Below are 27,986 nucleotides of genomic sequence, written 5' to 3'. Positions count from 1 at the left end.
AGAAGCCACTCATTCATTCATTCACGGCTTCCATCATTTTGTGTGAAAGCTGTGTATGTTGTGAGGTCCCGAGGATCATGCGTCAGACAGTGGCCTCAAGGCCATGTGTGAGCTGACCCCGTCCCCCGCACTCTGCTCTGACCACACCGGCCTCCTCGCTCTTCTGTGCGTGCACAGGGCGCACCCTCACCTCGGGGCCTGTGCTCTCAGTGCGCCTTCTGCCTGGAACGCTTCCCCAGATGCCCGCACGACCCTAACACTGCAGCCCTCCCAGACGCACCCCTGCCCCTTCTCTGCTCTCTTCCCATGGCGCGCGCCACCTTCTGCCTTACTAGGTGTTCCGCCCCTTTAATCCCCCCGCTTCTTCCCCAGCACACACGTGAACATCAGCTCTATGACGGGGGTGGTTGTCCGTCTTGCTCGTGGCCCTGTCCCCACGCTCAGCCCAGGCCTGGCGCTTGTCGGAGCCCGGCAGGTCTTGGTTGGATGAATGAGAGACAAGTCCCTGCCCACAAGGAACTCAGAGTCCAGCAGATGCCCCATCTCACCCGTCCTCCACTCACACAGCTCACCCGCTGCCTCGCAGGCCGGCTCTCACCGCTCCCCCACCCCCATGCAGGCCGGCCCTGGGGGTCAAGGGCAGGTCCTTGTTAGCACCTAGGTGACATCTCCCAGAGCCATCTCTACCCAGTGCTGTGGACCCTCAGTAGGGCAGCATCTAGCTCCCCGTGCGGGGATCTGAGCCCCACCTGTGGCTGCTTCCTCTAGGCAGTAGGCCGGGACTGCACCAGCAAGCTATAATACATTACTGCCCCTGCCTCACTGCATGTCTCAGGCAGGCTCCTTGCCTTTTTCTGGGCCTCTGGTTCCCCATCGGCCCGAAGGGGAGGCTGGAACTGATGGTCTCTCAAGGTAAGGCTCCAGGTGAGCCGACCTTGGCCCTCTGGGCGGGAAGGACACCTCAGTGACCTCCGGCTGGTCTGTCTGCAGACGTGAATGAGTGTGAGGCCCAGCGCTGCAGCCAGGAGTGCGCCAACATCTATGGCTCCTACCAGTGCTACTGCCGCCAGGGCTACCAGCTGGCCGAGGACGGGCATACCTGCACAGGTACCTCTCCTCTGCCCAGGGCCCCCTTCCTGAGAGACACCACTTCCCGTGTGCCAGGCTCCTCGAGTCCCCACCGGGCCGGGGACACAGGGCACACGGAGGCCTTAGCGTCGTATCAGAGTTTGAGTCCCAGCCGGGCGTTTCCTGGCTGTGCCACCTTGGACAAATGCTTCCCACATCTGACGTCAGTGGGATGAAGGATTAAGTTAATTACAGTTGATCCTTGAATGACACAGGGTTTAGGGCCTCCCCTCCCCGATAGTCAGAAATCCTCATATAACTTTACAGTCGGCCCTTTGTATCTGCGGTTCCGCATCTGTGGTTGAACCGAGGACAGATGGCGTAGTACTGTAGTATTTATTGGAAAAAGTCTTCGTGTAAGTGGACCTGTGCGGTTCAAACCTGTGTTGTTCAGGGGTCAGCTGTACCTTCTCCACACCCTGTCTGGTACCTGACTGGCCCTCAGCTGGCAGTAGCAAGTATGGGGCGGCCCCGCGAGGCAAGCCCCGGAATGCGGGTCCTGTGAGCTCTGTGGCCTCAGGCAGCTCTCTTCCTCTCTCAGCCCTGTCGTCCTCATCTGTAAAATGGGCCCCTAGGCTCCACTGCTGTGGCAGGATGACCCAGGGTTCACGAGGGGCTGAAACTCTCTCTGGCAGACATTGACGAGTGCGCTCAGGGCGCCGGCATCCTCTGCACCTTCCGCTGCGTCAACGTGCCAGGAAGCTACCAGTGCGTGTGCCCAGAGCGCGGCTACACCATGACGGCCAACGGGAGGTCCTGCAAAGGTGAGTGCGGGGTCCGTCCCACCGGGGCCTCAGGCAGCCTCCAAGCAGGCCCAGAAGCCTCACGCAGCTGGCTGTGCTCCCAGAGCTCTGACACCAAGTGCATAGGCAGAGAATGGCCGATGCCACTGGTGGCCGTGTTCACCGAGGTCTACGCCTGGGACGAGGCAGGTGGCAGTCTTTCTGCTGCTTGACCCAGCTTAGAGGCTTGGACTCTGCTCTGGGCCCTGCCCTGCGAGCGGGACGGGGGTCCTGTGGGATGGTTCTAAAGACAGGAGACCTACCCAGCCTATTCAAGAGAAGCCTCAGGGGTCCCAGAAGCTGGCCAAGCCTTCGTGGCTGCAGAGCTATCTGCTTTTTAATTTAAAAAATAATCTGTCTGGGGCTTCCCTGGTGGCGCAGTGGTTGAGAGCCCGCCTGCTGATGCAGGGGACACGGGTTCGTGCCCCGGTCCGGGAAGATCCCACATGCCGCGGAGCGGCTGGGCCCGTGAGCCATGGCCGCTGAGCCTGCGCGTCCGGAGCCCGTGCTCCACAATGGGAGAGGCCACAATGGTGAGAGGCCCGCGTAGCGCAAAAAAAAAAAAAAAAAAAAAAAAATTCAGTCTGGACTCTGTAAAAGGTGAGGGTCTTACCTGCCGTAAACAGCTGTGCGGGAACGATGGCTCTATGAGCCTAGAGCGTAATTTCAGTTTTGAACCTGAGGCCCTGTTCTGCTTGATGGTGGGAGCACAGCACGGGCTTCTTGGCCGGCTCAGACACTGCCATGATTCTGGCCCTTGAAGGCGCTTCAGGCCGGAAACCTGTTCGCGTTCAGGACATCTCCCCCGACCCCTCCTCCCTGGCCTTCCTGGCGCGGGGGCTGGGGAATGGCCTGTGCTGGCAGCACAGAGGCTCCCAGGCCCTTGGCTACTGTACAGAGTGGAAGAGACGCTCGGGTGGCATGTGAGCTGTACGCCCACAGGCCGAGCTGCTCTGAGACCCAGGCCCCTGGGGCGGGCTGGGGTGGCTCGGACGAGGGTCTCCAGCTCTGGGCATCCCTCCCATCGCCCTCCTCTGCTCCCCCCAGACCTGGACGAGTGTGCACTGGGCACCCACAACTGCTCTGAGGCTGAGACCTGCCATAACATCCAGGGTGGCTTCCGCTGCCTGCGTTTCGAGTGTCCCCCAAACTACGTCCGGGTCTCTGAAACGTGAGTGCCCCCACCCGGCCTCGGCCAATCCCCACTGCCCGGGGCGGAGGCCAGGTGACCGGCGCATGCCTTCACCACCTCCTGCTCTTCACAGGCCCCACTGCCACGTCTGTGGTCTGATGACTATAAATGGTACAAGAGAGCACCTTGCAGAAAGCTTGGAGCATAGAGCGTGAAAGGAGGAAAACTCACACAAAAAAATCTTCTCTTTCAAACACACACACACACACACACACACACACACACACACGTTATCTTTTGCCGTGTAACAAGTTCTTTCCAGCACTTCGCATCTTAACATGACAAGTAGTTATCATCTCACACAGTTTTGGAGGGTCACGAGCCAAGGAGCTGCTTAGCTGGGTGGTCCTGGCTAAGGGTCGCGTAGGGCTGGGTCCTCTGAAGGCTTGACTGGGGCTGCAGGATCCCGCTGCCCACTCATGGCTCTGGGCAGGAGGCCTCAGCGCCTCACCATGTGGCCTCCCCATGGGGCCGGAGCTCTCCCAGCACGGGTCATGAAGAAGGCAAGTGAAGGTCCTAATCCTAAAAGTGACATATCGTCACTTCTGCCCCTGGCCACACAGTCCAGCACTGCATGGGGTACCCTGGGAGGCAACATTCAAAGTGTGAGTGACGGGAGGGGACACACCGGGGCCATCTCGCAGGCTGGTGACCACACTCCCTAGTGATGCCTCCTGGTGTTTCGCCGTATTTCCTGTCCTTTCCTTACTGAACATACATTTCCATAGAGGACTTGCTGGAGCGCCCATCTTGTTTTCTCTGCGCGGTGCTGTCATGTGGATGTGCTCGGTTGTTCGAAGCGTGCTTTCTCTGCTTGGTCGCCGTCTTTTGCATCTGTGCGTGCGGCCCGCCTGGGGTGGCGCTTCTGAGCATGTATGCGCTCGTGATTTACTTGCCGGCTGTCCTGCTGACCCCGTGACATGCTTGCTAATACACACAGTGCTGGGGAGTGTCTACGTGCAGGTGTGTTGGGACGCTTGGGTGACTGTGTCTGGGTGACCCTGGGCAGGTGACCTCCCTCCCCTGGGTCTCAGCTGCTCCGCCTGCAACGTGGGTGATGGTAGTGCCAGCCCCAGGGTGGGTGTCAGCACGGCATGAGTGAAAACACGTCATGAGTTTACAGAGTGTATGGCATGGCCTGGTCCTGCATTAGTGCCATGCGTTGGTGACGTCATATCCCAACCCTGCGTGGCTGGGCACTGTGGCCCCCCAGTTGGGGAGCTCTGCTCAGAACATCCACTAGACCTGCTGAGCCCTGGTGGAAGCACTGAGCTTTGAGACAGGGATTTGGTGATGGAGGTGACAGTGTCTCATTGCACCCAGAAGAGACCAGATTGTTGCTGAGCTTAGAAATCGAAGCCTTGGGCCCCGTGGGGTTTGGTGCAGGTTCTGTCATCATGGTCCTGTAGCGTGGCCGAGTTCCCGGCGTCCTCTGGAGCAGGTGTGACTCAGAGCTCTCTGATCCTCGGAGAGGGGAAAGGGCAGGCCATCCCAAGTCAGAAGAGGAAATGGCTACGAAGGAGAGTCAATCATGGAAGAAAAGGGAATCTGAGAAAAGATCACAACAGTAAAAACACCGAGGCCAGGGAATCCATGCACGTAGGCAGTGTGCGAGGGAAAGAATGCAGGCAGGGAGGTAAGAATGAGCTACCTGGCGCTGTGCTGAGAGCCCGCATGTTTATAACCTCACCCCTTCCCACCAGTGAAATCGCAAGGCCATTAACCCGTCCTAGACGAGGAAGCTGAGGTCCAGGGAGGTCAGGTGATCCGACAGAGGCTGCGAGGCTGCCGAGGGCGGAGCTGGGCTGGGGACCGGCGCCCAGGCCTGCGCCCGGTCGGGCTGGGTGAGTGTAGGGGTGGGAGCGAGCCCGCCGCTGACGCCCCCGCCGTGCGCCCCGCAGGAAGTGCGAGCGCGCGCTGTGCCACGACTTCATGGAGTGCCAGAACGCGCCGGCGCGCATCACGTACTACCGGCTCAACTTCCAGACCGGGCTGCTGGTGCCGGCGCACATCTTCCGCATCAGCCCGGTGCCCGCCTTCGCCGGCGACACCATCGCGCTGACCATCACCAAGGGCAACGAGGAGGGCTACTTCGGCACGCGCCGCCTCAACGCCTACACGGGCGTCGTCTTCCTGCAGCGGTCCGTGCGCGAGCCGCGGGACTTCGCCCTGGACGTGGAGATGAAGCTATGGCGGCAGGGCTCCGTCACCACCTTCCTGGCCAAGATGCACATCTTCTTCACCACCTTTGCCCTGTGAGGCGCGGCCGCGGACGAGCGCGTGGAGCCCCCGGTCCTCCCTGGCCCGGCGCCCCGGCCGCACGCCTCTTTCCGTGCTCCCTGCCGGCCGCGTGGGGGGCGGGCGCTGTGGCCAGTTTACTCTGACCCTGTAAATTAACTTAATTTTGCTGACCTGTTCCTCGCGTTTCGGCCTCTCCTGTGCCCCTGGAGGGAGCTTTGCGCAGGCCACTGCTGGTGCCCCGTGGATGGGGTCGGAGGATCCGAGGCTGGACATGACCAAGACTGGAATCAGCGACCACGTTGGGTGACCTGTCCCCAATGATGATATTCTGTTTCATGTTCCACTGTGATTAGCTCTTCACTTTTTTTTAAAATCGTTTTTAAGTGTTCTTGTTTAATTATAAAAGTAGTACGTGTATATTGCAAATATATAAATATATTCAAACAGTACAAAAGGGTTATGAAGTAAAAAAGTGAAAACAGAAAACCCGCTTCCTTTTGTGCAGCGTTTGCGTGTGCCAGCGGTGCCTGCGTGTCTTGGGCCCCCGCCTCGGGCCTCACCTTGGGTTGCTGAAAGGACGGCAGTGGGAGCGTGCTCGCTTCTGATCCTACTTCTTCTCCTCCGCCTGCGTTTCCCTCTTCCCTCCTCTCCTTCTCCACATGTGGGCCGCACCTGGCTTGTCACTTTGGACGCTGTCCAGAAGCTGGACATCTACGTTTAGTGTTACTTTTGTCACCTCCTGACCGACTGCTCTTCGCACCTAATGCCTAATGTGCGTGAGACTGTTTAGCGTGGAAATGAGCTAATGGTTAGCTAAATCCAGTTCTCTCTCGGGCCGGCCGTTCTCCATTGGTGTTCCATCCTGCGGAGGCTGTAACTCCGTGTCCCAGTGTATTTGGCCATTGTCGGTATTCTGGCTTCACCAGTGGTGCCAGGGCTATGGGGACATATCACAGGAGGTAGGAGTAACCTGCAAAATGAGACTGGAGTGCCCTCCAGTCATTAGCAGTTCATCCAGCGAATCGTCTCTCGTGTGACTACATGTCTTCCAGGACAAGGCTCTTCAGGTTTGCAGCGTCCATTTCACTTCGTCAGGTTCCAAAGGCAGGAGTGAGCTCGGCTTCACCCTTTCAGCCGTCTGGTATAATGGAGCTGAGAGATGGCGTTGCCTGTTTCTCTAAGCCTCATGAGATACTAATGTCCTGGACAAACGTAGTTGTTGCGTAACCCATTCATCCTTTCCCCTCAGCTGTGATTCCGATTCTCTCCATTTGTACCCCAATTCTTCCACGTTGGGAATGGACGTGGACATTAGGTTTGGCCATCGTGCTGGTCTAGATGAAAGGCAGCAATGCCCGTCCAGCGAGCACCTCCCCCCCGTACCCCGGCGCACTCCGTTCCTATAGGTAGAGTTAACCAGGGGGCCATCTCAACCAGCGGGCGACACACAGCTGCAGCCCTGAGTTTGCCAGATGGGGTGAAGGCATCGTCCACCCCATCAGGCCCTTAGGAATTCTGACACCAAGGTTTAAAACTCTAGTTATGGTTTCTTGCTTAGGAATCAGCCCTGCTTCCTGCGTGCACAGTGGCAGCCTTGCTCCCGGGACAGCTGCATCAGATACAAAAAGAGAAAGTTGAGACGGTGTCATGCCAGCATCCTCCCCCTGTGTGAAGAATTGTGCGGTCACAACAGAATTCTACCCCCACCCCCTGTCCCAGATCACCTAAAAAGCAGAGGAGTCTTTCTAGTGGGGACCTGCCTTGGCTCCCTGGTGTTGAAGGTGAACGTATACTCAGGAAAGCTTGAAAGCCAGCCCTTCGCGTCTTTATCTTCCCCGCCCCATGTCAGACGACTGGGGTCTCAGATGCCGTTCTAACTCTCTGCCTAAACATCATTCCAAGGAGGAGGTCTCTCTGCCTGCTGTTGACACTGTGGGGTGTAACGTGTGATCCTTGGTTTGAAGAAATGTGATTTGGTGGTCCCAACTGGCACACTGTCTCTCGTGCCCACACTCTTACAGTATCTGTAAGGGTCCAGGAGGCGTCCTAACACAGTTTCTGGTTATGCCCTCCCCATGGAGTCCCAGGTGGCATAACCTCCTCCCAGCCTTCATGTATGAGCATTGCCCACCAGGGAAGCTCCTCTGAGCCTTTGGTGTCCAGAGTTTTTATTGGAGCTGGTTGGTAGCTGGGGCACACCTATTCCCTGACACAAGGGAGCAGTACAATTGCTAATGCTTTTACCAGTGGTGACCTGGGGGCATGTCCTGGTGGAGGGGATGCTGCAACAGATGCGACGGTGCAAGCATTTGAAAAATACAACAGCAGAATAAGCTGTATTGCCCTGCAGAGGGACAGTGAGAAAGTTGGAGCTGTTAACGAGCAGGTATTGGCTAAGGGTGAGAGGCAGGGGCCCTCGGCGGCAGCTCCCAAAGAGGCGCCTGGCTCCTGCAGTGGAAGGGCAGACCGAGCCGTGTGGCAGGCTGAAGACCTGCGTGTGAGAGTCACAGAGATCCAGGGGCGTTTGACTGCTCGGCCAAGGTCTGCCGTGGGACGTTAAGGGCTGGTGTGGAAACCTGGGGTCCTCAAGATGGAGGAGACCCTCTGGAGGTGCAGAGGAGACCGGCCCTTTCAGTAAGAGCCAGCGCTGTTGGGCCTGAAGAGACTGCTGTCAGCCACCTTCCCTCACCACCACCAGGCAGCAGGTGCCCCCGCAGGAGCTGCCCTCGCCTCCTCTACTGGCTGCCAGGCTGATAACAGATTCAGTCTGTTTGGGAATTTTCCCTCCTGCACAGTGGAGTTCGTGTGTGATGCCTGAGCCGATGACACCCGTGTTTCCCGACACCGATTGGTTCCAGGATGGGCCTCGGATGTACCCGAGGTCTTTGCGGGGGTACTGAGATGGAGGTGGTTTTCTTGACCCCCTGCCCTTGAACCTAAGGGGCTGTCGGGCCTGGAGCGGCCACCGCCACGTGACAGCAGGTGAAAGCCGAGACTGAAGTCTGGGTGGAGCCCCTGAGGGGGCAGCACAACCGCAGAGCCTGAGCTCTGAAACCTACCAGGCCTGAGGCCACCCGACCTTTGAATTTTCTGCCTTTATCTTCCCTTTCATGTAAGCTGGCTTGATTGTTTTCTGTCAAATGCAACAGGCAAAGTCCAACAGAATGCAGTAACAAGTGAGGAAGGGTGTGCCGGGCAAAGGGAATGGCATGTGCAAAGCTTCTGAGCTGGGGAAGAAGGCTGGTGTGCTGGAGACTTGAGGAGTGAGGGGCGTGGTTAGAGGGTGGGGGGCGGGTGGCCGGAGTCACAGCAGACGCAGATGTGACCCTAATTAATTCTCAGGGCAGTGGGGGTCTGTTGAAGCACTGGGGGCCACCTTTGCAGTTTATAAACATCCCTCTGGCTGCAGTCTGGAGGGTAGATAGTGGGCATGAGGGCAAGCCCTGTAGGGGGCTTTTTTTTTTTTTTTTGGTAGTATTTTTCGTTCTGTAATGGTCTTGTTTTAGGTGTCATTCAGTCTCTTAATTGCTTTGCACCGCTTTAAACTTGTATCGTTGTCACTGTGGGTCTGGTCTGTTGCTGCAGAGCCCTCCTTGGGATGCCCCCCTACAGTACACCCTGTGATGCCTCCCGGCCTGCCTTCCAGAAAGGCAGCACCAGTCATGCCCTGTGTCCCATGGGTGGTCTCACTTGCTGACATGTGCCAAGAGGAGGAGCGGGCAGGGCCGTTGGCCTGTGTGCGGGGAGGGGGTAGTGGTGGTTCTGAGCATTGTACGTGGGTGCCCAGGCCTGCTTCATCCAAGTCACTGAGCTCCCCCAACATCAGGGTCCCTCCTGGAGAGCTGAGGGCCCATGGGCTCCATTGCATGGCTGGCACAGTGTTTAGAAAAGTCTTGAGCCAACATGTAAACATGGAGAATTTTCACCCAAACGTGTAGGTTTTCAGCTTTTCTGGAAACCCCAGGCCTCTTCCTTCCTGTGGTTTCCCAAGGTAAAGCTACTCTTTTAAAATGTGTCGATTCGGTAGCCCCCGTGGCCCCTTAGAACCTCATGGCCCCTGCGAAACAGACCATATGGCAAAGCGGTGACAGCCTGGCTGGAGATGGTGAGCGTCCCGTCACGGGAGGTGTGCAAGCTGGGCCCAGAAGGTCCGCTGGACGTGGGATGGGGCCCTGGAGTTTCTGTCTTGTCCACGTTCCATGATTTTGTGAGGCAGGCGTTGTCCCCTCCTGCTTTTCTGCAAGCCAGTGGGGTGGAGGAGGTTCTTTCCAACAGGCTGGACGTTCCAGGCACATGAGCCGGGCAACGGCGCCCCCTCGTGGCTGCAGCCCAGCCCAGGAGCTCTACCAATGACCAATGGAGAGGGATGGATTTGGACAAGTGGGATGGGGGAAGGTGTTTCTGGTGGCAGGGAGGGCCGTGGTACCTCATGGCGGCGCACGAGAGACCCTGACCATGGCCCAGTGTGGCTGGAGGGAAGGCTGTAGTGGGAGCAGAGGCTGGAGGTCTGGGGGAGGCCAGATGGGGAGGGCACCAGATGCGGAGCGAGGAGTGGTCCTCGAGGGGACATGGGTGTGAGTGGCGCCCTGACTTTGGCAGCGTGATCACCCCTCCCTTGAACAGCAGGTGTGTCCGTGGCCCCGGTGCTGAGGTCTCCCAGGCTCTGCTCCTCTGCCCTATCTGTGGGACCAAGAATTCCCACCCATAAGAATCTTCCTGGCAAGTGAATTTACTGACCTGGCCTGGCCTGCCCTGCCATGGATGGGACCACCATTGACGGCCAGGTGCTTTAATGGTGGAACTGGGGGTAAATGGTGCCACGCAGAGAACTGATATGCCTGGGCTCCGCCAGCATCTACCGGGAGACACCACAGGGGTTCAGCCGCTGTGCTTGGGGCTCTGCATCGCTAAGATTGCTTTTCATCCTGCTGTGACCTGTGAGGGAGGGCTTCTGTTCCCATTCTACAGAAGTGGAAACTGAGGCTCAGAGAGAGCATGTGACTTGCCCAAGGTCATACAGAGACTCAAACCCAGATCTGCCTGACTGCAAAAGCTCATGGCTCAAGGGAATGGGAGGACAAGGGACAAAACACTTGCAAAAGGCACAGATGACAAAGGGCAGTTATCTAAAAAACACAAAGAACTCAAAATTCAACAATAAGAAAATGAATAACCTAATTTTAAAATGGGCAAAAGATCTGAACACACACTTCACCAGAGAAGATCTACAGATGGCAAACAAGCAGGTGCAAAGATGCTCCACATCATATGTCATTAGGGAACTATAGATTAAAACAAGGAAGTATCACCGCACACCGATTAGAATGGCCAAAATCTTGAATGCTGACAACACCAAATTCTGGTGAGGATGTGCATCAGCAGGCCCTCTCATCTCACTCACTGCTGGCGAGAACACAAAACTGTACGGCTACTCTGGAAGATACTTGGCGTTTCTTACAAAATTAAAAATACCCTTTAACATACAATTCAGCAGTTGCCATCGTTGTTATTTACCCAAATGAGCTGAAACTTATGTGCACCCAAAAGCGAGAACATGGATGTTTATAGCAGCTTTATTCATATTCGCCCAAACTAGGAAGCAACCAAGATGTCCTTCAGTAGGTGAATGGATGAATAAACTGCGGTACCTCCAGACAATGGGATATGATTCAGCACTAAGAAGAAATGAGCTAACACGTCATGAAAATACAGGAGGAACCATAAATGCCTATTACTAAGTGAAAGAAGCCAATCTGAAAACGCTGAAAACTGTACGATTCCAACTTTTATGACATTCTAGAAAAGCCAGAAGTATGGAGACAGTAAAAAGATGAGTAGTCGCCAGGAGTTTGGGGGGGAGGGAGGGATGAATAGGCGGAGACCAGAGTCTGTTTAAGGCAGTGAAACTATTCTTTATGGTATTACAATGGTGGACAGATGTCCTTATACGTTTTCTGAACCCATAAGATGTGAACCACCAAGAGTGAACCCTCATATAAATGATGGACTTTTGTTACTAACAGTGCAGCAGGGCTCGTCAGTTGTAACAAATGCAGCACTGTGATGGGGAATGCCGATGGTTAGGCAGACTGTACACGTGTGCAAGTAGGGGGTGTGTGGGAACTCTGCACTTCCCACACAATATTGCTGTGAACCTAAAACTGCTCAGAAAAAGAAAAAATCACTGAGTTGCCCTAACCAGCCTCTGGAAACTCACAGTCTGGTGGGGTTTGGACAGAAACAGGTACAACCATTTGGACAGTCACTGCAATGATGAGGAAGCCACGGGGGCTGTGGACACTCAGAGGAGCTATTACACTGGCATCAGGGAAGGCTCCCTGGAGGAAGTGTTGTCTCCAGTGGGCTTTCACGGCCCAGGTCTGGAGTAGCAGGGCAGGCATTACAGGCAGAGGAACCAGCACGAAGAAGGGCATGGAGGTGTGAGGCTCTGGGGGAACAGCGGAAGTTCGAGGTGCAGAGTGGGGTTTCGAGGGCAGAGATGAGTCGCAGGAGGTGGGCTAGGCTGGAGGCGAGGTCTGGGTTTGCGCGGGCTCCTCTGGGCGCGAAGGTGGAGGTGGAGGTGGTGGTGGTGGTGGGTGGGGTCCGCGGCGACACCTGGCGGTAGCGCGCGGAACTGCGGGCGGCCGCGCAGGCGCAGACCAGGGAGAAGCTGTGCTCGCCTGGGCGGGCTGGGCTGGGCAGAGTGCTGGCCCTGTCCTGGAGCAGAAATCGGGGGGTCCGTGAATATAGATGCGCAAAATATGACATCTTTTGTTTGTCACTAACCTCTCATGGAAATGAAGCGTTTCCTTTCATTATGAGCACAGGCAACAAACCGCAGTAGCGTTAGCTGTGTTGCCGTCACATCTCAGGAGTCTCAAAACAGCGGCTCGTCAGTACTTTGAAATTACCACCTGCCTCTGGATCGCGTTAGGAAGCATGGTGTTAGGAAGCAGGCCCACATTGTGCCGTAGTATAGACTTCTTTTTAGTATTTTGATAACTATAATTTCAATCTAATTGGCAGTTAAAAACCTACAGTGTCCTCCAGACTGTCAAAGGTGCCTCTGGCACACACACGTGCACACAAATATGCACACACAAACACACATGCACACGCAGACATGCACAAGCGCACACACAGTGTTTGCGATCCCCTCCCAGGAGGAATGATGACACCAGCGAGTGCCCCCTGTAAGGTGCTGACCATATGATTTATCGTCTGCATCTGCACGCTTGGGTGCAAAAGGGGCAGCAGGTGTGCACAGACTCTCCCTCGCATCGGGGGCCTATGGGGCGTCAGTGGTTGTGTCTGTGGGTGGGTGAGCTTGAGTGTGGAGGAACCAGTGGAGTGCATCTGATGTGGGGGGTGCTGTGTGTGCGCGCGCGTGTGTGTGTGTGTGTAGGGGGTCTGTCTCTGGTGTTTGGGTTCTGGCAGCGGCCTGACCTACAGCCCCGTGTTCAGCCTGGTCATTCTGGCCCTCACAGGGGATTTTGCTCAGGTGTTTCCAGGGGTGGCAGGTGGTATTGGTGGGGGGGTCTGCCCTGCCTCGTCTGAGGGAGACAGGTGGGCTCCGTGTCGCCTTCTTGTGTCACCAAACTCATCCTCCCTCCCGTGATCACCCCCGTTTTACAGATGCAGAAACTGAGGCCCAGAGAGGTTGAGTGTTTTGCGCAGGCCACACAGGGAGTGCAGCCATGGATGACGAGGGGCAGGATTCCTGGTGTTTCTGAACCTCGGTGTCCTTGCCTTTCATTTCAGGAGAGGAAGATGCCTGAGGCCGAGATAGAAGGGGGGTCTCAGCGTTGGCCCCTCTCCTGTGCAATTCCCATCCCGACTCCTTATCCTTCCCAGCTTCAAGTCCAAGTTCCACGGCCTGGTATCACTCCCAGTCCATCCCGGTGCTCCAGCCACCCCAGCACTAGCCCTTCCCGGCTCCCTTGAACGCCTTCACACCTCCAGGCCTCCACCCATTCTGTTCCCTGTGCTGGGAGTGCCTTGCAGATTCACTCATCCTGCAGACCTCTGCTCTGACCACTCCACATAGAGTTGGTGCGTCCCGCTGTGCTCACCACTGACTTCACACAGCCCTGGGGGCAGCCCTTCTCAGGATTTACCCAGATAAACATGATCTCCGTTTCCCCAGCACTTAGCACCAGGCAGAGCATAAAGTAGGCACTAATAAATGTTTATTGAATGAATAAACACACATGTTTGCACACCCCCGCACCCACCTATGAGCTGCTCCAGAGAAAGGCTGGGTCCTCTCCGGCTACTCAGGTGGTAATCAGAGTTGGTTCAACTGTCTAGGTTGGGCCCAGAGCTGCAGTAGGAGCAGGGCTGACTGGTGGTGGCGGCAGCGTTGGGCGGGGTCCCAGGCTGGGGTCTGGGAGCTGCACACCCGCCGCGTGCTCCTTGGGGGAGTCCCCCCGAGGGTCCCCCATGGGCTCAGCCCTCTGTGGTTCTTTCAGTCTCGGCCCTAAAAGGTCAGTGCTGGGCCACACCTTATCCTCTCCTCTGTCCATTTATCAGGTCGGAAGCTCAAGGCTGGTCCGGCCCAGCTGGGGCCAAGGTTTATGTGCTTGTCCTCCCTACCCCAGCCACTCTGACCCTGTGAAACACGCCAGGAAGGGCGGGGACAGGAAGGGGACAGTGGGTCTCTGCGCCTGCCCCGGGACACTGTCAGCCACGTCAGGATTTATGCTTCGCTGCCCCCACCCTGAGAGCTGGTCACCGGGCTGACGCCCTTGGGCTGACGCTGGGCCATCCCTGCAGGGGGTCTGGCCAGGCCTGTGGGCCGGGAGCTTGCCAGGAGGTGGCAAGAGGGGCAGAGGCATTCTGAGATCCCGGCTGCCCTCACAGATTGGACCCAGAGTGAACACAGGTCCCCCGTCACTGATGCGGGATGGGAACTCCCGTGGTGGGGGGTAGCATCTGAGCAAGGGGGCCTGAGCTGAGCCCAGCCTGGTCCTGCTGAGACACTGGCTAGGACATTGGTCAGGACTTCAGTTTCCTCAACTGTCAATGGGCTTAATTCTTAGTAGCCACCCCTCGGGCCCCGCGGACAGTGTGCGTCCACATTGGTTAACGCGGGGACACCGGCTGTTTGTGTCTGTCTGGGGGGCTCTTCCCTACGTGTTGGACCGGCCACCCCAACCCCATGTTCTTTTGGGGAGCTCCCCTCCCCCATCCACGTGGTCTTCGCCGAACGCCTTCCCGTCCATCTGTCCAGGCGTCGGGGTTGAAGAGGGAGCCTCCTCAGCAGGGGTCCTCAGGCACTGGCCGTGGCTCAGATGTTCAAGGAGTCAAGGGAGAGGTGGTGTTAGGGGGCTTGCTGGCTGCAAACTGAGTTCCAGAAATCACAGTGGACAGGGTTGCGGGGAAGGGGCAGGTGAGCCAGAGTTGGATCAGGGGGTGCACGACGGTGGCGTCTCAGGTCACCCAGTTGCTCAGTTAGAAATCTGGAGTGGCTGGACTCCTGTCAGTCCCCACATGCAAACCATCAGTGAGCCCTGCCCGCTGGACCCTCAGAACATTCCAGAACGCGACCTCTTCCCCGGCCTCTCCGCCTCCCCTAACCCTCAGAGCACTTCAGAACCCAGCCAGCTCCTCTTCCTGTCCTGTCAGCAGCCCGGCTCCAGCCGCCAGCGTCTCTCACCTGGGTCCTGGCAGTGGCTTCAGCCCCATCCCTGAGCCACAGCCCTCCCGTCTGCACAATCCTTTCTCCTCACTGCCTGAGCAGTTATGTTAAGTAACTGGCCTCTTCTCAGTCCCTCCCTGCCCCATGGCTTGCCATCACACCCAGGATAAATGTCAGTTCCTTACCGTAGCCTGTTGAGACCGTCCTAGTTCCGCCTCCTGCGTACCCTGCGACCTGACCTCACATCCTTCGCTCCCTTCCATGTCCATCGGCACCTCCTCGCTGTTCCTCGTCCCGCCTAGTGCATCATGGCCTTTGCACTGCTCTTTCCTCTGACTGGAACGCTTGGTTCCCAGGTACTCCTAAGACTCCTGTCCTCCCTTCGTGCGGGTCTTTCCTCAATTGTCACCTCCCCACAGAGGTCTTCCCTGACCCCACATGTACAATAACCCCCCGACCCACTGCCTAGCATTCCCTGTCTTCTTAGCCTTTTTTATTTACCTTTAAAGCACATGCACTGATAATATATTGTACATTTAGTTGTGTGATTACCGTCTGGGGTCCCTGCTAGACCGACCCAGTGGTGTGATGAGTGCTACGATGGGGGCGACTTGGGGCTCTGGGGGTGGTCTCGGAGCATGGCGCTGCCCCTCTCTCGGCCTCAGTTTCTCCTCTGTACCCTAAGGCCTGGGCCCTCCCTCTGGTACTGCCTGCTAATGTGATGTGGGTAATTCTGAGTCTTCGCTTTGTCCTGGAAGAGAGGTTGCCATGGAAACAGAGGCTGAGGCTCCAGCGGAGGGAGCATCCACCTCCCTTTGTTAGATCCAGGGAAGGCTGCCTTCTGGGGGCCCCGCTGCCTGGTTTCGGGGAAGAATGCTGCCTGAGGTCTGTGCTTGTTGAGGGGCAGGGCCGGCCATCCTCCTCACCCTCCAGCCTGCCATTCACTCCATCAGTTTGTGAGACACTTGATGGAAGGGCAGAAGTCACCGGACAGGGTGGAGGATCAGGGGCCCAGGGAACCAAGGCATCTGGACCCAACCCTGTGTTTAGGCAAGTCCCCCGCTCTTCTCTGCACCCCCAGCCCTGGCATTTCCATCAGCTCACAGCTCTGCTTTGACAAGATCGATGCTGGGCCCCCTCTCAGTGCCCAGGCCTACGGGGCAGTATGCAGTTATGCTGGGGGGTGGGGGTCCCCGCTAGGTTCCACCAAAGACGCGTCCTGAGAGGTCAGGGCGCCGGCGCGGCAGGAAGCCCTGCTCTGCCTCCCGGCCAATCGCGGCCGGAAGGTTCCTGACCCCGGGCTGGGGTGTGGCCGCTCTCTTCCCCGTCCTGTTGCTGCCCGGTCTGGAGGGGTAGGAAGCCCGGGCCCCCTGGAAGGGCCGCCCTTCGCACAGGTGGCAGGGCCCGGCCGTGCGGAGTCGCTCCCTCCCGCCGCCCCGCGCCCCATCCCCGCTCCCCTGCCACCTGGCGCCCCGTTGGGCTCCCAGCTGGGCTCCACGCTGGGCTCCCCGGGTACCGCAGGAAGGTGGGAGCCGCACCGCCAGACGCCGCCAGGGGCCGCTGCGGCGCTGCGGGTCTCCCGGCTGCTCCCCAGGTCCAGGCGATGGACCGCCCACCTCACCCCTTGGTCTGGCTGCTTATCGCTGCCCGGGGAGGCGGGCCGGCGGCTCCGACCCCGACACCGCCGCGGCTCCCGCTTGAGCGCCCATCGACAGGTGCCCGTGGTGGAAGCCGCTCCTTCAAGGCATCGTGGGCCACTTCTCCGAAGGGCACGGGTGCGCAGAGATCTCTGGGCACCGATGTTTTTCCTGGAGAGCTGAAGGCTGAGTTCCCGAAGACGTTCCATGAAGGAAATTGCAGTCTCTTCGGTGTCTAATACTGCGTTTTCCAAATCCCAGCACCGGAATTCTGGGCTCCATGCGCTCTAAATTTTAGCACAGAGCCTGAAGCCGGATGTCTTGACTTCAAATCCCCACTCTGCCACTAAGCAGCTAGTGCCGGTGGGCAAGCCCTTAACTTCTCTGTGCCTTGTTTTCTCAGCTGAGAGATGGCTACACATCACCATCTCTGTGAAGTGGGGATTATTATCGCTCATCACAGCGTGTTTGACTCATGGGCTCAGAAACCCAGAGACACAGTTGGAGGTGCAGAGGCAGGAAGCTGAGAGACGCAGTTTGTGTGAACCCTGATGGCTGGGGGCGTCCACGAGACATTTGGCCCAGACTTTTCTGTTGCTGGGAAGAAAAGGACCAGAGGCCCTAGGAGGTTGAGCCGTAGAAGGTGAAGTCTGTGTGGGGTCCAGACCGTGGCCTGGGAGACGCCGGCCAGCTGGGTGCTGTGTGCACATTGTGGGGTGCTCCAAACCTGTCTCCCCCCACCCCCCGTAAACGGGATGCGGATACCTCTCATGTAGGGCTGAGGAGGCGCATCCAGGATGCCTCGTGGCACACAGTAGGTGCTTAATAAACGTGGGTGGCTGCCTCTTCTAGTTCCGTCACACAGCAGGAGAGGGGCTTGTATGGGGGGGCCTGGGACAGGCCAGCCCGTTCACCCGGAAGAGGGCAATGGAAGCTGCTGTCGGGCCATCTTGGAAGGGTGCTGGGCAGGTGGATGGCAGCCCTCACTTCCACTGGCTGTCCGCCTCGCCTGGGCACAGCCCCCTGCTGAGGCTGCCATCCCCTGAGCAGCAGGGCACCATGGGCAGTCACTGTAGGACCAGGAAAGCACACCAGGGGCAGGTTCTTGTGAAAGGCACAGATTCAGCATGGGGACAGGATCATTGGCAATGACATGGGGGCTGCCTGGGTCCTAGGGAACTTCGTGACCATCTCACTAGCCCCACACTGTACCTAAGAGGAGCTAAAGCCAGCGAGGATAAAGGACTTGCCCAGGGTCACATGGCTAGATGGAGGAGGGTGGGACGAAGCGGGGCTGAGCCCGTATGCCTCTCCTGCAAACAATATCCAGGCCAGGTTCACTTCTGCAGACCTTTCGACATGAAGATTTGCTTGTTGAGTGAATGACTGTGTCTGTCAGGCCACATTACCAAAGGTCTATGCTTGTAATGAGGGAGGGGATGTCCAGTTAGGCTTTGCTCTTCTCTGAGCTTCTTGGTTCCTGTGCTCAGCTCCAGATCCTTCAGTGGACTCTGAGATGGAGAGCAGCTCCTGGAGACTCCTTCCTGTGAACAGATGGAGTGCCTCAGCCAGGAGAAGCACAGCCTCAGGGGTTCCAGCTGCTGTCCCTAATTCTCTGCAGGGTTGTCCTGGGGCAGGAGGGCCTGGGAGGCCTCTGGGTTGGCATCCTTGGGAAGATAGGGCCCAAACCTGTGAGGAAGTGTCCCCATTTTGCTCACAGCTGCCCCATAATGGGGGTTCGCAGGTTGGGATGGCCATTTGACAGGAATGCTCATGCAGCTGTTTGTCCAAAAGTCATTATTGAGCACCTACTGTATGCCAGACACTGGAGCTGACATTATTTTGCTGGAGAAAGGGACAGTGAACAAATTAAATTAGAATGTGATGGCAGGTGGTGAAAAGTATGAAGAGGGACAACAGAGCAGAGTCTGGGGCACATAGAACACGGGGGCCCGGGTTGGAGAGCAGAGGTGTCACAGGACCACACACCTGGATGATGGGAAGGTGGCTGCCATGTGAAAGGCCGGAAGGGTCCCAGGCAGAGGGATGTGCAAGGGCAAAAGCCGGGAAGTAAGAATGTGCCGGTATGGCTGGAGTGGGGTGGGTGAGACTCCAAAGAAGGGCTGTGCCCCGTGCCCCGGGGCCCCCTTGCCTCCTGCCCAGTCACCCCTTCCTCGCTCAAGCTGGCTCCAAGACCCCAAAGCCATCTCTAAGGGGCTGTGTCGATTCCTTTGGCCACATGGGGGCAACAGAGAACACCACTGGGAAGGACTGGGAAGGCTTGGCTGGATCTGAGCGCCTTGCGGGCTCGCGGGACCCCCGTCGGGAACCAGGGCTGAATACTGGACCCCTCCCTCTCCGCTTCTCTGCACCCATCCTGCTACTGTCTTCTCAAGCTCCTCCCTTCTAACTAGCAGGGACACATGCTACAGTCCTGGCTCTGGCTCTTGAGGTAAGGTGGGTCCCCCTGGAGACTGGAATCTGCATCTGTGAGCTGGGAACAGAGTTCCATCTCGAGGATTGCGTAGGTCCCAGTAACAGTGTCTGTTTGCCATCGCGTGTGCCTCAGCCAGTTAGCTGTGTGGCCTGGGGCCACCTGCTTACACTCTTTGAGCCTCAGTCTCCCAACTGTAAAATGGGAACGATGGCAGAACAGTGGCGGGGAATCTTGTGCAAGAAACCTGACAAAATGCGTCATGCCCACCAGGGACCCAGCACAGAGCCTGGCTCTCAGTAAATGCTCCGTGGTGATACTCAGTCACCGCAAGCGCATTCATGACTGGGGGGCGCAGAGCCGAGAGACCTGCAGTTCAGATGAGAAGCTGAAGCTTATGAAAAGGGAGGGTGGTTTGCCCAACTTTACTCGCCAGGAACGAGGCGGAGAGCCCCTCCAAGTCCGGCCACGGCCATCCTGCAGCTGACACAGGACTGGAATCCAGGACGCCCTCTATGTGGCCACAGCTTATCCTGCCCTTCCAGAGAGCCTCCGCCTTCAAGGCCCCTGTCCCCAGCCTATCACCCAGCTCTGGACATTCCTCCCCATGGTGGCTGTCCGGGCCCTGCTTGCACACCCCCAGGGAGGTCACCTCTCTCCCTGACAAGCCGGTGCTGGGCCTCTGTAGAACTCCAGGAAGGCGCTTGCGAGAGTGGCACTTTTCAGGCCATGGCGCCTGGGTTCCTTTTTCTCCCCAGCTTCCCCTGTGCCAGACTGTGGAGGACTAGAGACCTGGAAATCTTGGAACACCACATTCTTGGAAACCTCGTCCCTTCCCGCCTTTGAATTCTTAGAGCTTCCTCTTGGAGCTGGGGCCCCTCATTTCCGATGGAACCTGTGGGAGCGCCCCTTGATTTTGATGTCCTTTGGGGTGAAGGAGGTGTTTCTGGAGGGTGGGCCGTCGGTGGGGGGGGCAGCTGGAGGTGATGGCGGGGGCGAGAGTTGGGACAAGAGAAGGAGGGGGTTTGGGAGAGTGGCGTGTGGACCCCCGTGGGGTGAACTCTTCTCGCAGTGGGTGCACCTCTCCCTGTGGTGTTTTGTGGGCAGTCTTCCGAGCCCCTTTTTCTCCACGTCCTTGTGAAACACCACAGCCCTCTTGGAGTAATTCCTCCGCAACCTCGAATACCTCCAGCGTCTCCCAGGGTATTTTTCTTGTGGTTAAGGTGGTATTTACAGTGAAAACAGCTATTGAAGCGAATCGCGAAAATAATGTCAGTGTTTCCACTTTTGACAAAAATGGGAAGGCAGGTGGTTTCTTGTCTGCGATAAGCGCATCTGCTCCTACAATAATTACTATTTGAGATAATTATGAAAAAGAATTTAAATACTTAAGGCATGCACAGGGGCCAGGACAACTTTCTTTCGCCTTATTCATAATTTCTCCTGCAAGTCGGAGTCTTGTCCCAACGTGGGCCGAGGGAGGGGCCCTGGGAGGCCGTGGGCCAGTGCCCAGACCCCACCGCTGAGTCTGGGTCAGGACGAGTGTGGGTCTTGGAATAGGATCCACCTGGGTTGCATCTGGATTTGTCAGGGCAGTGACTGTGGACAGTTTCCTCCGCGCCTCAGTTTCCTTATCTGTGAAATGGGGTTAATCCTTGAGTGTGCCTTAGAGGATTGTGATGAAGCGGCGCTCTGTACGGTGCACAGCAGGGCTCAGCATGGGCTGGGTCCCGTGCCATGCTGTGCGAGGCCTGGGCCAGCTCCTGCAGCTCCCTTGCCCACAGAGATAGAAACCCAGTCCTCGAGAAGCCCAATGAGTTTGCGTTCCCTCCCTCCAATCTCCTGCAGGACATCTCCCTGGGATGCAGACTTCAGAAGTGGCAGGTCAGCAAATACCCATGAGCTTGGAGAGGAGCCGCCTCAGGGAACCCTGGTCCCCGTCCCCAGGTGAGCCCAGAGAGTGCCTCAGGTGTCCCCGTCAGAGCTCAGCAGGGCAGGGCCGAGCTAGGATGTTGGGAAAGAAGTGTTCTTTCTGTCCCCTGAGGTGTCTCCGCCGGACCTGAGTGACCATGTGCCAGGGATGCCAGGGGAGGGACAGGGTTTGGGTCAGAGGACTCCTGAGGGCCTCTGGTCTTAAGATTTAAGGGCAAATCAGAACCCAGGAATCCTGGGTCCTGGGGGAGGCTAGGGAAAACAGATGTGGCCCAGAGAGGGGAAGGGCCTTGCCCGGGCTCATGGAGATGCCCTGGCAGAGCCCAGGCCTCCAGTGCCTCCACACAGGGCTGCCTCTAGGGACCTTGGGATCACCGTGGGTGAGAATGAGGCAGCGGGCTGGCCTGGGTGACCTTGGGCGAAGAAGGTCCTGTGACCCACTGGAGCAGAAATCAGGGGAGCTGGCCCAAGCCTCACAACAAGACAAGGCAGGTGCCTCAGTTGCGTGCTGGCTCTGCCCTGACTCATCATCTGGCCTTGCACAGGTCCGTGCGTAACTCCATTCCACTTGCCCCGTCTAGGCAGTAAGGGGGTTGGACTGTAAATGAAAATGCCAAGGAGCAATGGCTTAAACAAGAGAGAAATTTCTCTCTCTTTCATATCTAAACCTAGGGGTATGTGGTACAGGTCGTGTGAGGACCAGCCTCCCTCTAGCTCCTGGCCCTACCAAACAGAGGTGGAGATCTGGTCCTTGGGGTCCAAGATGGCTGCCAGAGTTCCAGCTGTCACATCTGACTTCTAAGCAGCAGAAAGGAGGAAGAAGAAAGGAAGAAAAGGGGGCAAAGTGTGGGTATCAGATGTCTTTTAAGAAAGGCTCATGGAAGTTGATGCTGGATGCTGTTTCTTACATCCCGCTGGTCAGAGCTGAGTCACATGACCAGTCCTAGATGTGCAGAGGCTGGGAATGAGGTCTTCATAGTGGGAGCCCAGCTGAAAATCAGAGAAAGAGGGGAGGGTGGTGCTGGGGGCCACCAGCTGACTCTGCCATAGGGTGATCTCGTGGGGCCTTTCCGCTTTGACTCTTGAGGGGTCTGAGGGTCTGGAATTGTGCAGTCTGCCATGTCCAGACTTCCAAGAAAACAACGTGGGCTAAATTGAAAGAGGCTTTCAAAATTCTGAGATTCTAGCATTTCCAAATGGAGTGCCTGTGTGTGTGCGTGCCCAGGTGCTGAGGAGCAGGGCCCAGGTAGCAGATTCGGGGAGCTTGGGGACGGGGGCTGGTGGTGCCCCACGGCGGGCTGCTCCCTCGGCTCCTGGAATCCCCTCGTGCCGGCCTGTCTGCACATGTGCCTCGTGCACCGGAGGCCCGGGGCAGGGGCGGCAGGAGGGGGCCGCCCAGGAATGCCTGCTCTTTTTAAGGCAGAGTTGTCCGTGCAGACTCCGGAGGTCTGGCGCCATGGCCGGCTCGGGCGCTGGGGGGCGCCCGAGAGCAGGCTCCAGGCACTGGGTGGGGTGGGGGTGGGGTCAGAGCCAGAGCTTCTACCTGGGGGCCTCCAGGTTTTGATTCAGGTATGTTTTGCAGCTATTCCGAGTAAGATTCTGTTCTAGGCACTGGGCACTCAGCAGAGAAGCTCCCGGCCCCCGGGGAGCTGCCGTCAGTTAACCAAAGATATAAGTGAATAAACGCGAGCAAAACCAAGCAGGAAAGGGGGTTGGGGTGATGGCAGGGATTGCAGTTTTAGATCTGGGTGGTCAAGGAAGGACTTGCTGGGAGGGTGACACTTGGGCAAAAAGACTGGAGATAGAGGAGGGAGTGAGCCAAGTAAGCATCTGCAGAAGGTGTGCTGAGCACAGGGCACAGCCCAAGCAAAGGCCCTGAGGCAGGTGTGTGCCTGGTGCATTTGAGTTACAGAGCAGGGCCAGGGTGGAGTGGGCTGGGCAGAGGGGAAGGCGGCAGGAGGCAAGGTCAGGGAGGTCACAGAGCCAGGTCATGCGGGGCTTGCAACCATTGTAAGGACTTTGGCTCTTACTGGGCGTGAGGCGGCAGCCGGCGGTCTGAGCAGTGGAGGGTCACACTCTGACCTAGGTCTTCACGGGGTGCCCCTTGCTGCTGTGGGCAGAATGTAGCTGAGACGCTGGCGGCTGTTTTCCTGCAGGCTGTCCCCTGCCCCAGCAGCATGGAGCTCCAGCTTCCCATCCCATCTCCTGAGTCTTCCTCCTTCTGGCCCCTCTGCCTTCTCCACAGCCACTATTCCAGCTCAGGCCTCAGCTTCTCTCACTGTGATTCTCTTGCTCCTGCTGCCTCTGGTTTTTCACCCCCTCAGGACGGCAAAGTGACTGCAGAGGTTCCAGGCCTCACATGTGGGATTTTTAGCAGGGCCAGCAGAGGCTCTGGCCTTTGCAGGGATTAGGTCGTTTCTGTGCCAGTTCCTGGGGCAGGAGGATGCCGTGCTCTGGTTCCGGGTTATCTGGATCAATTGTTGAGGCAAGTGCCTGTGACTCTGACCTGTCTCTCTTTTCTGCCTTTTAAGGACCCTTGTGGTTATGTGGGGCCTACTTGGATAGCCTGGGTCGTCTCCCCATCTCAACATCCTTGACTTAACCACATCTGCAAGTCTCTTTTGCTGTGTGTGGTAACACATTCGGGGTCCCAGGGTTGGGACGTGGACGTCTCGGGGTGGGGAGCACGATCTGCCTCTCGCGGCAGCCATGCCCTCTCAAGGCCAACATGCGGCCCCTGCCCACCGCCAGGTGTGGCCCTCGGGGGGAGTCTGGGCTAGTGGGAGTGAGGTGTGTGGTGAGGGGTGTGCCCTGACCAGAATGCACAGGACCGGACCTGGGACTTGCTGTGTGACCTTCGGCGCTCCCTTGACCTTGCTGGGCCTTGGTTGGTTTTCCCACCTGTGAACGAGGAGGGGGCTGGTGACGTGTTCTTTCAGAGGCTTTCCAGCCCGGGCACTTAAATGCAACCTTGAGCTGCAGTTTGAAGTGAGAAAGTGCTGGATTCCAAACCTGTTTCCATATGTCCCTCCCTGACCCTCCACTTTCCCATCTGTAAAGTGGAGTCCTTTGTCCCCACCCTGCCTCCTTCTCATGGTTGCTGCCAAGAGTGATAATGGCCCTGAACACGCTTTATTAAGCTCCAGGCTGAAGGGAGCATTTGTTGAGCACCTGCTGTTTGCCAGGCACTGTAAGCCGCTCTGTAAGCTGGATTCATCACCGGCTTTCACGTATGAAGAAACTGAGCCCCAAGGCGGCCGTGTGAGCTGCCTGAGGGGGCGGCAAGTGTGGGAGGGATCTGGATTTGAACAGACAGTGCAGCCTGGGGGAGCTGCTGGGCAGGAGGATGAGTTGGAGCCCCTTGAAGATCTCCGGGTCACCTCCAACCTGCGGTGAGCGGTGGCAGCTCCGACCTGACTCCCTGCCTGGGAGCAGGAGGTGGGCGGAAGGCTGATGTGCTTCTGGGTAGGGCTGCCCCGGAGAGGCCGGCAGGAAGACAAGGGGGCCTCGGGCCCTGCCAAGGGGTATTGATTCCAGGCACCAGGCGCTGTGCTGGGGCCCAGCCAAGAGATGAGGTCATGAAGGACGGGGACGGAGACTCCGGGGGCCGGCGTCCCGGCCGATGACGTGATCGCCAGACGTGAGGAATCTCTCTCTGCCTGGAAGACGCAGCTCCTCTCCTTCCTTCTCCTTGACAACCCCCTTACTCCAGGCTGTGGTGCCCGGGGAGGGGGCCCACCTTGCTGTTGTGCTTTGTGACCTTGGGCAAGTCACTGCCCGCTCTGGGCTTCCTCCTGGCACCCCATGGCTCTGAGAGCACCTCCAATGGATACTTTGATCAGATCCTCAGGCTCTGGAGGGTCAGGCAGGGAGGCTGGCATGCCCCAGAAGGGGGTCATCAGCAGCTCCCAGGACCCACCCACAACTGCCTCAGTTTCCCCACCGAGTCCTTAGGGACAGGAGGTGGCTGTCTTGCCAGCTCCCTCTGGCCTGTTCCCATTGTGGAAGCCAAAGTGTGCAGTGGGGGTTGGAGCCCCAGGTTCTGCCACTTACAGGCTGTGTGGCCTCTGGTGAGTTGCTTAACCTCTCTGCGCCTGTCTCCCATCGTGAGGCTGTGGCAGTAGCTGAGAGATGTTGAATGGGCAGGTGGACACCGGCTGTAGGTTGACCCTCTCATCCAATCACACGTCCTCACAGCTTGAGTTTGGGTCCTGGCTTTGGTGCTGCTGGGCTGTGAGACCCAGGGTACTTCGGTGCCTTCCTCTGAACCCCCGTTTCCCCATCTGTAAAGTGAGGACCACAGTATCCCCCAGATTGGGTTGCTGGGGTCGTGAAGGAAGGCTGTGTGGGGCCAGCTCTGACACAGGGCTGGGCACCCAAGGCCACCGCCCCACGGATGCTGACCACTGGTGTCCTGCCTGCCCGGCAGGCCCAGCCCTGCCGCCACACCTCCCCTCCCCTTGCGCTGGCCCAGGGTCATGTAGGCCCCCCGGGTCCCCCAAGAGTGTCCTGTTTGAGAACTCAGCTGGGGGTCAGCACATCACCAGCCAGGGCTGAGGATGGCAGACTTACCCATGGAGGTGGCAACCATATGTGTCACATCTCCCAGAGCCACGGCCCAGCACCCACCAGCTATAGAACCACAAAGCCATGCAGCTCTTTGAAGTTCCCTTTTTTTTTTTTTTTTTTTTTTTTTGCGGTACGCGGGCCTCTCACTGTTGTGGCCTCTCCCGTTGCGGAGCACAGGCTCCGGACGCGCAGGCTCAGCGGCCATGGCTCACGGGCCCAGCCGCTCCGCGGCACGTGGGATCTTCCCGGACCGGGGCACGAACCCTTGTCACCTGCATCGGCAGGCGGACTCCCAACCACTGCGCCACCAGGGAAGCCCTGAAGTTCCCATTTTAACTCAGGGGAATTGAAGTAACTTTTGAGGGAAAACCCCCAGATAAACAAAAGGAAAACAAGAAAACTTGCCTGCAGTTTCCTCCCCTAGAGATGGCCGTTGGCATTTCCAGTCTCTTCTGCTACGCCTGTGTGTATCTGTATTTAGATAAAAGGGACCACGCCATTTTTCCTTTTAATGGAACATAGTGCACGTCTTTCTGTGCTGGGAATCATTACTCCGCAGCGTCATTTCACATGGCCACCACGTAACGCTGAGGCCTGGATACAGTGTAATGATCCACCCAGCCTAACCCTCCACTGACACAAAGTGTTGACTAGATTCCATACCCTTCCCCCGCCACCACCTCGTGCCCGCTGTAATTAAATGCATCTGATCACTCTTGCGGCTAAAATTGCCTGGTCAAAGGATGTGCATTTTTTTAAAAATAAATAAATGTTTAAAAAAATTATTGGGCTGCACCGGGTCTCAGTTGTGGCACGCGGGAGCTTCGTTGCTGCGCATGGGATCTTTAATTGCGGCATGTGAACTATTAGTTGTGGCATGTGGACTCTTAGTTGCAGCACGCATGCGGGGTCTAGTTCCCTGACCAGGGATCGAACCCAGGCCGCCTGCATTGGGAGCGTAGAGTCTGACCCACTGGACCACCAGGGAAGTCCCAGGATGTGCATTTTTAATGTTTGATTGTTGATACCCGTTTCATATTCCCAGCAGCTGTGTGTTAGTTTTTATGCAAAATGTCCTGGGATGAAAAGTGATTGTGTCTTGTTTGTTTCCTCCTTCACACACGATCTCCCCTGCTCTGGGAGAATTGATACCTCCTGAGAGGCAGACCTCATTCCTCCGTGTCAGCCTCACACGGTCTGCCTCTTCTAGTTCGTTCTAGCCGGGCTGGCCACCTCAGTGTTCTTCCAATTTGCCAAACACGCGCCTGCCTCGGGGCCTTCGCACCTGCTGTTTCCTCTTTCTGGAATCCTTCCCTCAGACAGCCAATTTGAGTTGTTTCCTCAACAACTCAAATTGTATTTACTGAGAGGTCTTTCTTGGCTGTCCTAGCTAATAAATACGTGCCCACCCTCATCTCTTCATTCTTCTATTTATTCTCATCATAGCACTTTCACTTTTGGAATTTGTCTTTTTTAGGTATTTGCTTACTTGCATAAGGGGTACTGGGGGCACCAAAGGAAGGCAGTGGATTGGCTGAAGGTCAGCCCAGGTCTCTGCACGACAGACGAAGCAGGGCCTCCCCTGTGCCCTTCCCTGCAGTCTCCCGAGAGCCCAGTGCCTGGAAATGAGAATGAGAATGACCATGAGCTGGGAGGCAGGTGGGCAGTGATCTGAGAGTGGACACTCTGGCCTCTTGTTCAACAGAATACACGGGGCAGTTTGAGGGGCAGGGAGGGCAGCAGGCCTGGTTCCTTCTCCGAATCTCAGTTTCCTCAGCTGTAAAATGGGAATAATGCTTTCTAACTAGAATGTGCGTTGTGAGGAAGAAAGGTGATGATGTATGTCAGGTGCCCAGTGCCATGTCTGGTACCCAGTAGTGGAAATATGCAGAGTTTCATCTTGGCCGTTTCCATGTCTGGGGCTCTGTTCTTTGCACCTGCATGGGGTACCTCATTTAATCCTCATAGCACCTGGACGGTATGTGGTAAATCCTATAATACAGCGGCGGTCCCCAGCCTTTTTGGCATCAGGGACCGGTTTCACTGAAGACAATTTTTCTGCGGACAGAGGAGGGGGACGGTTCAGGCGGTAACGCGAGCGGTGGAGAGCGGCAGATGAAGCTTCGCTTACTCACCCACCGCTCACCTCCTGCTGTGCGGCCCCATTCCTAACAGAATAAACATCCCTATTTTACAACCAGGTGGACTGAGCCCAGAGAGGTCATTGGCCAAGGTCATGGAGGCTGGAGCTAGGATTCCACTGCAGAAACTCACCCCCTTGTATAACCACTGTGTGACCCTGCCTGTTTTGTTTGTTTGTTTTTTCTAGTTTAATTTTTAAATTTTAATTCATTATTTTACTTTTATTTATTTAAACAATTTTTATTGAAGTATAGTTGATTTCCAATGTTGTGTCAACTTCTCCTGTACA

General features: G+C 57.0%; 1 protein-coding gene across 2 annotated transcripts in view; it reads left to right on the top strand.

Annotated features, from left to right (window-relative positions):
* The window catches only part of FBLN2 (fibulin 2), a 74,698-nt gene extending 68,869 nt beyond the window's left edge, over positions 1-5,829 (top strand). For both annotated transcript variants that reach the window (XM_067755620.1, XM_067755619.1), the window contains 4 exons: positions 991-1,107; positions 1,764-1,892; positions 2,958-3,081; positions 5,004-5,829. In XM_067755620.1, coding sequence (XP_067611721.1) covers positions 991-1,107; positions 1,764-1,892; positions 2,958-3,081; positions 5,004-5,361 — 728 coding nt within the window. In that variant the 3' untranslated portion in view covers positions 5,362-5,829. The remainder of the gene's footprint in view (positions 1-990; positions 1,108-1,763; positions 1,893-2,957; positions 3,082-5,003) is intronic.
* Positions 5,830-27,986: the final 22,157 nt, after the last annotated feature.

This window comes from Pseudorca crassidens, chromosome 10, assembly GCF_039906515.1.
Source record: "Pseudorca crassidens isolate mPseCra1 chromosome 10, mPseCra1.hap1, whole genome shotgun sequence".
NCBI classification, from domain to species: domain Eukaryota; kingdom Metazoa; phylum Chordata; class Mammalia; order Artiodactyla; family Delphinidae; genus Pseudorca; species Pseudorca crassidens.
Note: the sequence above shows the minus strand (reverse complement) of the source record. Positions and strands in the feature narration are given on the sequence as shown.